At 33.7% G+C, this 13,957-nt stretch overlaps 1 protein-coding gene across 2 annotated transcripts in view; it reads left to right on the top strand.

Annotated features, from left to right (window-relative positions):
- The window catches only part of LOC121409406 (serine/threonine-protein phosphatase with EF-hands 2-like), a 78,652-nt gene extending 75,027 nt beyond the window's left edge, over positions 1–3,625 (top strand). For both annotated transcript variants that reach the window (XM_041601347.1, XM_041601353.1), the window contains one exon: positions 424–3,625. In XM_041601347.1, the coding sequence (XP_041457281.1) occupies positions 424–674 (251 nt within the window). In that variant the 3' untranslated portion in view covers positions 675–3,625. The remainder of the gene's footprint in view (positions 1–423) is intronic.
- The last annotated feature ends 10,332 nt before the right edge of the window (positions 3,626–13,957 follow it).

Below are 13,957 nucleotides of genomic sequence, written 5' to 3'. Positions count from 1 at the left end.
GATGTCACATCCCCACTTGTCCCTTTGTATTTTATTATATGAAATTAGGTTTAATCAAATTTGTATTTGTTATTTCTTGCTGCAACTTATTTCATCATAATGGAGACGCATCATTGACACATTTATGGAAAAATGAAACAATTACAATGCAATAACATATAAAAAAGGAGTGGGGATGTGACATCATCAGCTAATGAATATTCATGAAGACATGCCTAGAGCTGTTTCACTGGAATAATGAAAATTTTTAATCCCGGAGCATCCCTTTAAATAACACCCAGTTGCACTGAATTATCAGATCACTAAACACTATGGTTCATCACTTCAACATGTCTGATAAGAATGTTATGACTTACATTTCGTTACAGATAATTCTTAATGGATAATGTATTTTAAAGCTTTTGGTTTTTTTTACCTTTTTAGGTTGTATCAGCATGGATGAATTCCAGGATGCTTGTCAACTTCTTAGTAAACACATTGGTAGTAACATTCCTCCTGAGACTGTGAAGGATATGGCACAATCAATTGATATCAACAAGGATGGTAACATTGATTTTAATGAGTTCCTTGAGGCATTCCGTCTTGTTGATACTCAGGGTATCAAGTTGGATGGACAAACATCAACACAGAACTCACCAGCTCATGTACCTAATGGAGAAAACAATCAACTTTAGTAGGTCTTTGGGTTTACCACAAATAATGCTTATTAGCATGGCTCTCACCAAGCTTGTATAGCTCATGGAGAGAATGATAAATTTAAGAACCATCTCAGCTTAGAATCATTCACTTGCTCATGGAGATGTTGGAACATCTAATCAATTGAGACTAGAGGAAATATCTCCATGATATATTCCAGGATGACATAGATGAATTCACACTGCAGTAAAGGACTGCTCCATTATGAAGTGTTGTACAAATATTGGAGATAAATTTTGGCTGGAATGGTATCAACATCAGCACCTTTTAAAACCTGATAATGTATATAGACAAAGAATAACTGTATAGCTTTCATTGTGATATGAATTCAAATGATGAATTTTGAATCTTTTATGCACGGATTGTCTGCTTAGAATATGCCTATGCAGTAGATTATACATGTCATACATTATTCTTCACTTGTATCTTTTGATGGTCATTGAATCCTCAACAACTCTGAAATTCCTTTGAGTAATTGCATTTTCCATTTTGTGTTTGGGCTGTGTGCATAATTCTGTATAAATATTTTAAAGATATTCGTGAATTGGATAAATGTGAGGATAAAAGATCTTTAAATTACTACAAAATAATGCCCTGCATATTCAACAAAGGACATTTTGAGATATTTGTGTTTTAGTGATCAGTGTGATCTTGACTCCATTAAGTTTGTTATTCAATGCTTTAAAGTCTTTTGGCATTTCATACATTTTAAACATGTTGTTCATGTTGAACAAAGGTGATCAATAGTATATTCAGTTGTGTGAGAGTAAATTTTGCTTCTGGGGTACATATAAATGATACTGGTACTTAAAAAATACAGGACTTATCATGGAAAACTATAATGGAAATTTGTACACCATTGGGCAGTATTGATACCTATGGGTGCCTACAATTATGTTTCGACTTTCCGTCCTATATATTCTTTGCCATACTTTGCTTGCTGACAATATTATCATTTGATGTGTCGCTTACAGTAACATAAAATTCAGATTTAAATACTTCAATGTTATCTTCAATACATTGCCTTGATTTAATTATTTGCCTTCTTTTTACTTCATCACTATAAAGACAATGCGTCTGAATATTTAAGTATTTTAGAATTAATCCAGTCAAGGAAGATTATAAAGTGCAAATAGAATATTATACCTCTGATACATGTAGCTATAAAGTAGACTTATATGTGGAACTTTGAAAATCTGTAATTGGCAAACAAAATATGAATAATTTAAAAACTCATTGTGATATCTGTTCATGCATGTGCTTGCTAAATGTCTAATGAATCTTTGATTTTGTTATTTGTAACTTGTAAATATTCCTATTCTTGAAAGTACTTATTTATTGTAAATAAAATGCCTTTTATTTTTGCTATGTGCACTGCATTAGCTATGTTGTGATGATTTGTATATCTAAAAAAGTGTTAAAAGGAGGTTTAAGACCATAGATGGATGGATGCTATGACACTTAATCATGATTGCTATTATATAAGCTAAAAGCAACAATAATATTTTCTTGAGAAAAAAATCTAAGTCTTGTTAGAGAGAAAGAGGACATAATTAGGAATGAATTCTATTGGACACAAAGTTATTTCTCAAAGGGTTAGAAATTGGATTATATTGTTTCATTTGTATACACCCTGTACATATGATTGTACATACAGTTGTAGCTTGTTATAAATATCTTATTTCTTGTAATATACATTTGATAGAAATGTAGAAGTTTTTGTAGAGATAGAAAAACTTGACATCACTGTTTATACTTATCATTTTCAGCTAATGTTCATTGACATACATATCTTGATCTAATTTTCTTTATTCATTGTGCCAAACACATTATATACATGATTTTTTTTCTGATACTTCTAAAATATCATGAAATATCAATTCTATGATACTGTATTCTGAGAGGAGACATTTTGTACTTCTTTTTCCTCTCCCTCTTCTTTGTTTCTAGCAGTGATAATTGTTTTAAATAAGGAATAATACTTTTGCTTTGGTTTTCTTTACCCTGTTGTGAATGTTCCTAATTCATTATTACAAGAATTTTGAACTACAATATAAGATATTTCATTGATTCTTCAATATATACACTGATTGGCTTATTTTTTTTTCAATAATCAGGATGAAATTTCTAAGAATCAAAATGATTTTTGGTCTAGAGATTTCCAATATAGCATTTACTTCATGCCATCTGTAATTGCTTTATATGGTTCAGGTTGAGAGGGCAGATATAAAGTATCTTCTCATTCCTACTATATCTATCATTGACATGAAGACTGAATAAGGTCTAATTATTATAGGAATATACAACATGTATCCCAATTATTTTTATTAAATTGATATCATCATGAGGGATTAAACCAGAGTTACTTTTGCAGCATGGGATGCCAGTGGAACTTAGAAGTATTTTGGGGTTCTCAGACATGACTTCAACTTTGTCAGAGTGACATGCACGTCCCCTTTTGCTTTCCTTCAACATATAGCATTTCAGATCCAACCTGTTGTGGGTCTAGACTAGGCAATGGAATGCATCTAAAAAACGTTCTTCCTTCTGAGAATGATCCCTCTTTATCATCATTCCTTGATAAATATTACATTATGTAGGCATCTAAACACCAGCTACGGTCACAATTTTATTTATACATAGTTGTGTATTGTGCCTTAAATTTTTAGTGGAATCTGCCAATATGGACATATATATATGGGTTTAAAAAATGAACAAATGATAAGTTAGGAGTACTTAAATGTTAACATCGGTAATGATGTGGACATCATCCCATTGCGTATGCGGCCATCATACATGTACATTGTATATGATGTCACATTTATAATAAAAACTCAAAATTTTCTTCATATTTCACTTGTCTGTTTTATCAAGGCTATCTATCGATCTGGGTTTGTAACACAAAGGTTAACGATCATTTGTACGCTTGATTTTTGTCTCACCTGCGAAGCAAAGTGAGACTATAGGCGCCGCTTTTCCGACGGCGGCGGCGGCGGCGGCGGCGGCGTCAACATCAAATCTTAACCTGAGGTTAAGTTTTTGAAATGACATCATAACTTAGAAAGTATATGGACCTAGTTCATGAAACTTGGCCATAAGGTTAATCAAGTATTACTGAACATCCTATTAGAGTTTCATGTCACATGACCAAGGTCAAAGGTCATTTAGGGTCAATGAACTTAGACCATGTTGGAGGAATCAACATCGAAATCTTAACCTGTGGTTAAGTTTTTGAAATGTCATCATAACTTAGAAAATATATGGACCTAGTTCATGAAACTTGGACATAAGGTTAATCAAGTATCACTGAACATCCTGCATGAGTTTCACGTCACATGACCAAGGTCAAAGGTCATTTAGGGTCAATGAACTTTGGCCGAATTGGAGATATCTGTTGAATTCCCATCATAACTTTGAAAATTTATGGATCTGATTCATGAAACTTGGACATAATAGTAATCAAGCATCACTGAAAATTTTGTGCAAGTTTCAGGTCTCATGATTAAGGTCAAAGGTCATTAGGGTCAATGAACTTTGGCCGAATCGGGGGTATCTGTTGAATTACCATCATAACTTTGGAAGTTTATTGGGCTAGTTCATTAAACTTGGACATTAGAGTAATCAAGTATCACTGAACATCCTGTGCACATTTCAGGTCACATGACCAAGGTCAAAGGTCAATGAACTTTGGCCGAATTGGGTGTATCTGTTGAATTACCATCATAACTTTGAAAGTTTATGGATCTGATTCATGAAACTTGTACATAAGAGTAATCAAGTATCACTGAATATCCTGTTTGAGTTTCACGTCACATGATCATGGTCAAAGGTCATGTAAGGTCAATGAACTTTGGCCATGTTGGGGTTTTTTGGTGAATAACCATCATATCTCTGTAAGTTTATTGGTCTAGTTCATAAAAAGTGGACATAAGAGTAACCATGTATCACTGAACATCTTGTGCGAGTTAGAGTAGTATTCAAAGTCAGCACTGCTGCTATATTGAACCGCGTGATGCAGGTGAGACGGCCAGAGGCATTCCACTTGTTACAATTTATTGTCATAGAAAAATGTTCTACATTCATTGCTAAGCTTTGTGTTACGGGGCCCCAGGTGGAGGGGGAGTTGTCCTTCACTAGAGGACATGTAATAGAGTTTTCAAAAACATATCATTTGTTAGAGTGTGAACTATCATTAGAATAAGCAAAATTAGATGTTTTTCAATATTTTTTCAGTGTGCAAAGGGGGAAGTTGTACTTGTGAGAATCACAGATCTTGGTCACATTGCAGGATCTCCATTCATTGTATTAATTCTTTTGACATCCAAATACTCATAACTTTATTGTTTGTCCAATTGCTCTCAAAATTTCATTGACCTGATTTTTCATTTTCATACAAGCTAACCTGTTTGGTTTTATTCTCCTTTGAATGCAGCATTCAAAGAAGTCATGTTTTATCCCTTTGCATCATTATGATAATGTAGAAATTAAATGACTATTGTATAATGTATTGAGCTCTTTTTTATTGTACTTTGAATGCAAAGTGCATATGTCCATGTTTTAGCATTAAAAGCTGCATACATGCTGGTGTTGTGTAGGCATACAGGCAAGTTGTGACTAGGGTATCCTACCTGGTCAGAGAAACTAAAAACAAATTATACACCTTTAGGCAGGTTCATCGAGAAATGACTTTACGGGGTAATCAAAGAAATAGTATGTATTCATACATGAACGCCTTTTGATATTTTGTGATAGAACAAGGCATGTTTTGCCAAGATCAGATATTGGTACATGAGAGAATAATATTTGTATTCATCTTCATATCCAACATGTATTCATGTTTTTTCTCTTGTACTCTTGTAGAAATTCTGGCTTCTTACATATACCATGCATACCAAGGGTGTTCGTAGAGCTTTGATATTTTTCTATTAAAAACAAATCTTTTATTTTGTGGCAAATAATAATCTGAAGGACAGTACATTCAGAAAGTACATTATAAAGAACTATAAGAAAAAAATGACTATTTTCCATGATATTCATCACTGAAAATAGTATCAAGAATGGTTCCATTTTGAATTTTTCTGCCAAAGAGAATTCATGTTGATTTTCAGAGTTTCATTACTGATCTAGCTCATATTTTGCAAAGCTCTTTTACCACATTATTTTTCTTTCTCATTAAGAATAGTTTGTTATCTAGGTAAGTGGTGCACTGTTTATTCTTATATACATGTACAGTGTACTTGGCAACTCTAATAGAAATTAATCACTTATTGTTTATGCATAACTTTAATATATGTGAACAATAAAATAAAGGTCAGAGAATTTCAAATGGATTTTCCATTAGCAAAGAAATACATTTATACATATATTCAGGCAATTTCTTCTGCTAAATAATGGGTAAATGAATGTTTATTATATGTGTGCTCAAGGAAGCCTTCAATCATTTGATAATCTTTATATGAAACTCATTCATTTTTAACGCATGTGTAGGAACCATGAAAATCCTTATAAAATGTTTATATGAAATTATGTGTATGTAGTTATATAGAAAATTTGATATTTCAAACTTGATCAGACAGAGATGTGTGCTTTTTTATCTCTCTGAAATAAGAATTTAGATTTATTCTCTCCATATCTGTTCAAGCACAAACACAATGAAATGATATATACAATTTTCATCTGTTGGCACCATAGACTTAAAGTGCAATTTCATCTAAAGAGATGTATTGAGAGAGTTGACTGTCCAGTAGCAGCAGATATGGGGAGAAGGGCAGTGAATGCAAATATAAATATATAATTCATTTCAATTTTTTTCGATTTGCTTTGTTTAATGTGTATTTTAGAATGCTTTCTATGATAGACTATAAATAAAATAACTTTGAAATAAAATTCAACTTTTGCTTTTCTTCTATTTTTTTGTTCCAATTACCAGTAAGTATTCAGACTATTAAGTTTAACTTCATAAATTCCCATCTGAAGGACTCGAGTCCTCCAGTAAAAAAGATACAATTCCTACACTTTCAAATTAACATAGTTACACTTAAAGGTAAAAGACAATAGTTGCAACAAACAATATTTCATGAGAAAGTCTTTTATATCAAGGTTAATTATCAAAATATACATCTACATGTAGATCTGATACGGATGTAAACTTGGTTTTTGTAAAATCATGAAATCTTAGCTCAAAATTGATAATTCTGATGATCATTAACACAGAATAGTATACGGTGGGACTGTGTATCAATATTGCATCGAAAAATACCAGACATTTTGATGGAATTCCGTGTTTATTTTGTTTATTTCTCAGCAATTACGCATTTTCTTCCAGAGATATTTGGCACATTTTTTATTAGTATGTATAGAAGCACTTTGGTGGCAATCTCATTGGATTCTTCAAACTCATTTTGAAGTCTTACCAAAACTCATATTTATCTTTATTATTCAATAAAATTTTTCAGGACATATCTGAAAATATCGGTGAAAGTCCTCTTCCAAAAAGAGGAAGGCCTGTCAGATGGATTGCTAACATTTAAAGTTCTAGGTCAAAAACAAAATATTTGGAGTAGGTGTGAGAAGACCACTTTGAGCCAGAATGCTTTCAAGCTGTTCATAACATATGAAATAAACACCTGGGGACCATTTCATAAAGTTGTTCGTAAGTTAAGAGCGACTTTAAGAACAACTGGTGAACCTTTCTTCCGCGCTAAACCATCGCAAATGAACATACAATTTTCCACAAGGATCACCAGTCATTCTTAAAGTCGCTCTCAACTTATGAAACACCCACCAGGTACATTTGTTTTATATCAATTAGAACCAAACTCTATGCGCTGAGTTTTCAGAGTCTCGTTACTTACATTGAATCCCGGGGGGCCACTTACATTGACGAGTGGATACCATGCGCGACCAAAAACCACATAAAAAGGATGTCTTTTTCACGATAGGGCACGTTACGTACGTAACGTGATAAGGGTGTCAAAAACACAAAAGTAATGAAAAAAGGGTATCTATTTCGCTAGGAAAATTACGTGTTTAGGGTCGAATTTGCGGGGATGGTAAAACAAAATTAAAACGTTTTATAAAGGATGTCCTTTTTGCCCCAACACTTCGTGTTTAGAGTCCGATTTGCACGAGGTGTAGAAGGTGGGGTCATACTAAACCAAATGAGGTACAGCCGACGACCGAAGGACCCGTAAATATTCCTGTACTTGTTTAGGGGTTCATTTCAGGGAATATTTGCCAAGAGTAGGGGAAGGCGGGGTAAGTTGTGACAGTTTTTTGCTTTTTGCATGTTAGAATTGATATGAATAATAATCTTGTCGAAATAAGTACCTTGCTTTGAAATTTCATTCTTCTGAAATATTTTCCACCTATATATAACTTTCTACCCCAACACTGAAAGTCATCGTGACCTTTGAAAAAACCGATGTCAAATGGCTCAACTTGCCCCATATATGGGGTAAGTTTGAGCCACCTTCTGGGGTAAGTTGAGCCACAAAAACTATTTACAAAATGTATGGGGGGAGAACCAGCATGTCATTTTTTTGTTTAAAGTCTTTTCACTTGCTAATTCTCTATAAATACTAACATCCTGTAAAAGGAAAAGAGCAGTCATGTGATTTGCTCCTTTCAGCCTGCATTTCAATCGATTTTTATGCTTTGTTTTTTTAAGATACATTACCATAGGAATTACCATGGCTCAACTTGCCCCATGCTGTTTGGCTCAACTTACCCCAGTCCGAACTTAGTGCGATAATTTTGTATCCACACATTTATTATGCATCCATCATATAAAAGATTATGACAAGAAGGAAGATCCATACCTGGACTAATAATGTTGTTATCATGTCTTTATTATATTTAAAGACGTGTGTGTTTATAAAGCACTTATCTATTTCACACTCTTTTTTACTTTTTTGGCTGAAATTCACATTTTTCCCTCTAAAAAAATACTTTTTGTTTCAAAGTTGGAAACAATATGGTGGGGTTAGGGGTTATGCTATAATGGGTCATCAATACATGACACCACCACAATGTCTGACTCATTCATTATTGGCCTGCGGCTGGTGGCTCAACTTGCCCCTATGCTCAACTTACCCCGCCTTCCCCTATCGTTTTTTTCCAATACTTGTTAAGGGTAGGGTTTCACATGCCAATACTTGTTAAGGGGTGCATTTTCAGAATATGGAAATTACGTGTTTAGGGTGATTTTCGAGACCCCATGGTCACGCATGGTATCCACTCGTGAATGGAAGTGGCCCCCCCGGGCATTGAATGAACTACTTTTCCCTAAGCCATCGCGCTCAGTGAAATGCAGATTAGTGCCTGCGCTGATGTCACATGAATTGCAAGAGACAGACCGCTGACCAGCATGCCAAAGAGATATTAAGCTATGAATAATCTTATTGTCTTTATCTAAAATAATGTCAGAATATTCACATAGCAGGAAATATATAGAGCTCTGACATCATAAAACATACAAATATATTTGGTCACATGATGCTTACATGTAAGTACAGTATCTGAACAAATCACTATACAGGACTAATCTGTGTAGGATGCGATTTTAATTATTTCAGGTTGTCAGCCTTTCAATGAATGATGCTGTAACATAATGGAAGATTCATTAAACTGACAACATTAAAGGGGAATCCAGCCTTGGCCATAAACTGGTGTGTTGGGAAGGAGAAAAATAAATTAAACAGAATGGTGAAAGTTTGAAAGAAATCGGTCAAGCAATAAGAAAGTTATTGCTGTTTTAAAATTGAGATCACTAATACTATGTAGATTTCAAATTGGCAACTGGGTAAGTTAATTATGACAAGGGGCAAGGACAACTTTCCCATAGGCCATGTACTTTATTATCAGGGATTTGTGGTTTTCTCCTAAGTACCCATTCCCCTGGGGCAGTAATCTAAATATAACCCACATAGTATATTGTTTTATGTCCTCATGAAAGAAAAATATAATTTTAAATAAAACTTTTTGGAAAAATGACAATTTAGCCATAATATGTATTGGAGTACATGGGAGAGTAGTCCTTGCCTTACATCACTATGACATCCCATATGTGGCCAATTTGAAGTCTCCATGGGTATAGTGATTACCAATATTTACAACTTTTAAAAATTCTTAACTTTCTTGTTGTTTGTCCAATATTGTTCAAATTTTCAGCTATAAACTTGTCTGATTTTTCTTTTCCTTATAAAAGCAAGTTTTTATTTGGGTTGGATTCCCCTTTAAGAATCCGATATGCCTCAAATTCAGCTCTCGCAGTTACAGTTCTGACCATTCATTTATGAACTGAATCTGTTACGTGACATGTCACTGGAATGAGATGCCAACTGCACTGTGGAAGAAAAGGGGCTAGTACTAAAGCTTTTGTTTACGGTATAAAGTAAATTGTTGATAATTTCTCCCTAACACTTGGACATATTGTTTAAAATATAACATTTTCTCGCAGGTTAATTTTTCCTCTTTACTTTCGATAATTTCTAATCATCTGGGGCGGTATTCTGAGGTCATTTTATCTTTAAAATATTTTATTTTATCTCTTGAAATGAAATTGGTATTCCAAGATGACATTTTATCTCTAAGATAAAATTTAAAATTTTATCTTGCTTATCTATGATGATTTTTGTTAACGGAGCAGTGGCTGCGTAGACATACCCATCATCGCGTATCTGGCCATTGCAACAGGGGTGATGTGCTTGCGTCCAAGTTACTTCGTTGAAAAAAATGAATTAAACTTAAAAGAAGATAGGGGCTATTTTATCTCCATGACGTTGATTTCATCAATATTTCTAGGTGAATTAGCTCCAAATGTTGGTGTGAAAAGTACGAAAAATCATATATTCATTAAGAACAACACCTTAAAGTTATTCCTGTACAATCAGGAAGCATGTCATAAGAATTTTCTTGACTAATACTGTCTTTGAAATGATGCTTGAAAAAATGTGATATAGACTTCGAAAAATAGATGAGAGTATTGCCATTTTTGTTAAAAAGAAATCTCTGTAAAGAAGCACAAGTGTATAGTGCAAGCGTATTGAAGTCAATAAATTGACACAATCTCACTCTTTCGCCACACCTAGCGGAATAGATTTCCATTGGTTGAGTGATATGAGAGAGCTATAAAAGCACGTTTCTAATTGGATATTGATTAAAAATAGGTGTGTCTTACAGAGATAAAATGAAGATAAAATTGTTCTCAGAATATCAATTCGGAGAGATTTTAAGGGTATTTTATCTTACTATTTTAACAATAAAATTGTTCTCAGAATACTAATTCGGAGAGATTTTAAGGGTATTTTATCTTACTGATTTTAACGGAGATAAAAAAACAAATTGGTATTCTGAGAACAATTTTATCTCTGTAAGACACCATTTTTTAATCAATATCCAATTGGAAACGCGCTTTTATAGCTCTCTAATATCACTTGATCAATGGAAATCTATTCCGCTAGGTGTGGCAAAGTGAGATTGCGTCAATTTATAGACTCCGTATACGCTTGCACTATACGCTTGCGCGTCTTTCAGAGAATTCTTTTTAACAAAAATGACTATACTCTCGTCTTGTTTTCGAGGTCTATTTCGCATCTTTTCAAGCATCATTTCAAAGACAATATTAGTCAAGAAAAGTCTAATTTATGAAATACTTTCTGATTGTACAGGAATAACTTTTAGGTGTTGTTCTCAATGAATATATCAGTTTTATTCATTTTCATGTCAATATTTGGAGTTAATTCACCAAGAAATATTGACGAAATCAAAGCCGTGTAGATAAAACAGCCCCTACCCTCTTTTAAATTTATTTTATTTTTTCTTCAAAGTAACTTGGGCGCAAGCACATCATCCGCAGATATGCGGTGGGTATGTCTACGAAGCCACTGCTCTGTTGCGTATCATCATAGATACGCAAGATAAAATTTTTAATTCTTTTTGAGAGATAAAATGTCATCTCAGAATACCAATTTCTTTTTAAGAGATAAAATGAAATATTTTAAAGATAAAATGACCTCAGAATACCACCCCTGGGGACCGTTTCATCAAGATTTTTGTCCGACACGTTGTCAGATCTGACATCTTTCTTTGATTTTGTTGGCTGAGAGGCAGTGTTACTATGGTAACTGTCGAATGAAACGTCTGACAATTCCTTTCATAAAACGCTCCCCAGGTCTTCTCCTTTCAGGACGTTCCACAGTTATGTTTGTGTGCATCATGATCTGCGCATATTTTACACTCTGCACGCTGACGTCACAATGGATGAACTGGTGATTAATCAGCTGTAGGTAATGTGAGCTGAAGTTCCTCCTTATCTGCACTAACTGCAGATCAGATGTGTTATTTTATGAAGCTAATAAACAGGAATTATTCCATGGACCTTTTTTTTTATTCCTCTAAAATGTCAAAATACTTTTCTCTGTAGTGCTGCAAAGTATGATGAATATGACCCCGAGATTGAATAAATGGTAGAGTGGTTCAGAATTTTTCCTCACATAGATGCAGTTTTGGCGCATTTTGGGGGTCTTTTAAGAAGCACATTTGCTCTAATAACAGTGCTGATAGTTTGAAAACAAGCACATGAACCCACATTTTTTAATATTTGCACCTCTTAGGTATACCTTCCTCTACAACTTTGCAAAGTTTGTTGAAAATGACATGGGTTTTGAATAAAGTGCAGCATTTCTCTTACTTCTCAAGTTTTTTTATTGAAATTTCACATTTTTGAGATCTTTCCCGCAATTTCTAAGAACTGAGAGTGCTGTTAGACTTAAATGAGCAAACAATTTCAAAGCGATGTAAATAGATTATCCACCTTAAAGATACAATTACTAATCATGTTGCAAAATTCGATGAAATTTGTATAGATTTCGACAAATAGAGCATTAAACTAATTGTTGTGATCTCGTGAGGTAAAAAAATGCCAAATTCTTTTGAATGTGCAATTCTTAAGAACATCCATTTGGGTTAAATTTGAAGCTCTATAGCAAAAAATCATGCACATGGACCCATGATGATTTTTGCATATATATTTGAAATATTCAAGTGCTAAAATATCTATGTGCAAAGTATGATAAAAAAAAGACATGGATTTTCAATGTTTGGGAGCAAGACTACGGAACCATTTGCATTTTAGGCAGTATTAACAGACTTTTGCTTGTTTTTCGGCACATTTTGGCCTGTTTCAATCCAAGTTGCAATACTTTGGACACTGATAATTTGAAAACGAGCACATGGACTCCATAGTTTGAATGTCTTCACTTCTTCAGAATATATTCTTCTACAAACCTAGAGAGTATGACGAAAATGACATGGATTTTGAATGTTTGAGAGTAGGACTAAGGAACCATTCGTATTTAAGACATTTTGGACAGTATTATCAGACTTTTGCTTGTTTTCGCAGATGCATTTAGGGCTGTTTCAAGCCAACTTGCAACAATTTAGACACTGATAGTTTAAAAAGTAACAAGCACATGCACCCCATATTTCAACATCTTTATAATATATTACTCTACAAATCTAGAGAGTATGATGAAAATGACATGGATTTTGAATGTTTGGGAAAAAAACTATGGATCCATTCGCATTTTAGATGGTATTATTAGACTTTTGCAAGTTTTCGGAGCACTTTAAGTGGATTTCAATATTTTCAAACCAACTCGCAATATTTTGGACACTGATACATGTAGTTTAAAAATGAGCACATGGACCCCATATTTTTAATATTTTAACTGCTTTAGAATATATTCCTCTATGAATTTAGAAATTATGATGAAAATGACATGGATTTTTGTCTCACCTGCGAAGCAGAGTGAGACTATAGGTGCCGCTTTTCCGACGGCGGCGGCGTCAATATCAAATCTTAACCTGAGGTTAAGTTTTTGAAATGACATCATAACTTAGAAAGTATATGGACCTAGTTCATGAAACTTGGCCATAAGGTTAATCAAGTATTACTAAACATCCTATTAGAGTTTCATGTCACATGACCAAGGTCAAAGGTTATTTAGGGTCAATGAACTTTGGCCGAATTGGGGGTATTTGTTGAATTACCATCATAACTTTTAAAGTATGTTGGTCTAGTTCATAAAACTTGGACATAAGAGAAATCAAGTATCACTGAACATCCTGTGCGCATTTTAAGTCACATGACCAAGGTCAAAGGTCAATGAACTTTGGCCATAATGGAGGTATCTGTTGAATTACCATCATAACTTCGCAAGTTTATTGATCTGATTTTTGAAACTTGGACATAAGAGTA

The sequence above is a fragment of the Lytechinus variegatus genome, chromosome 1 (assembly GCF_018143015.1).
Source record: "Lytechinus variegatus isolate NC3 chromosome 1, Lvar_3.0, whole genome shotgun sequence".
In the NCBI taxonomy this organism is placed as follows: Eukaryota; Metazoa; Echinodermata; class Echinoidea; order Temnopleuroida; family Toxopneustidae; genus Lytechinus; species Lytechinus variegatus.
This window is presented reverse-complemented; position numbering and strand designations above follow the sequence as displayed.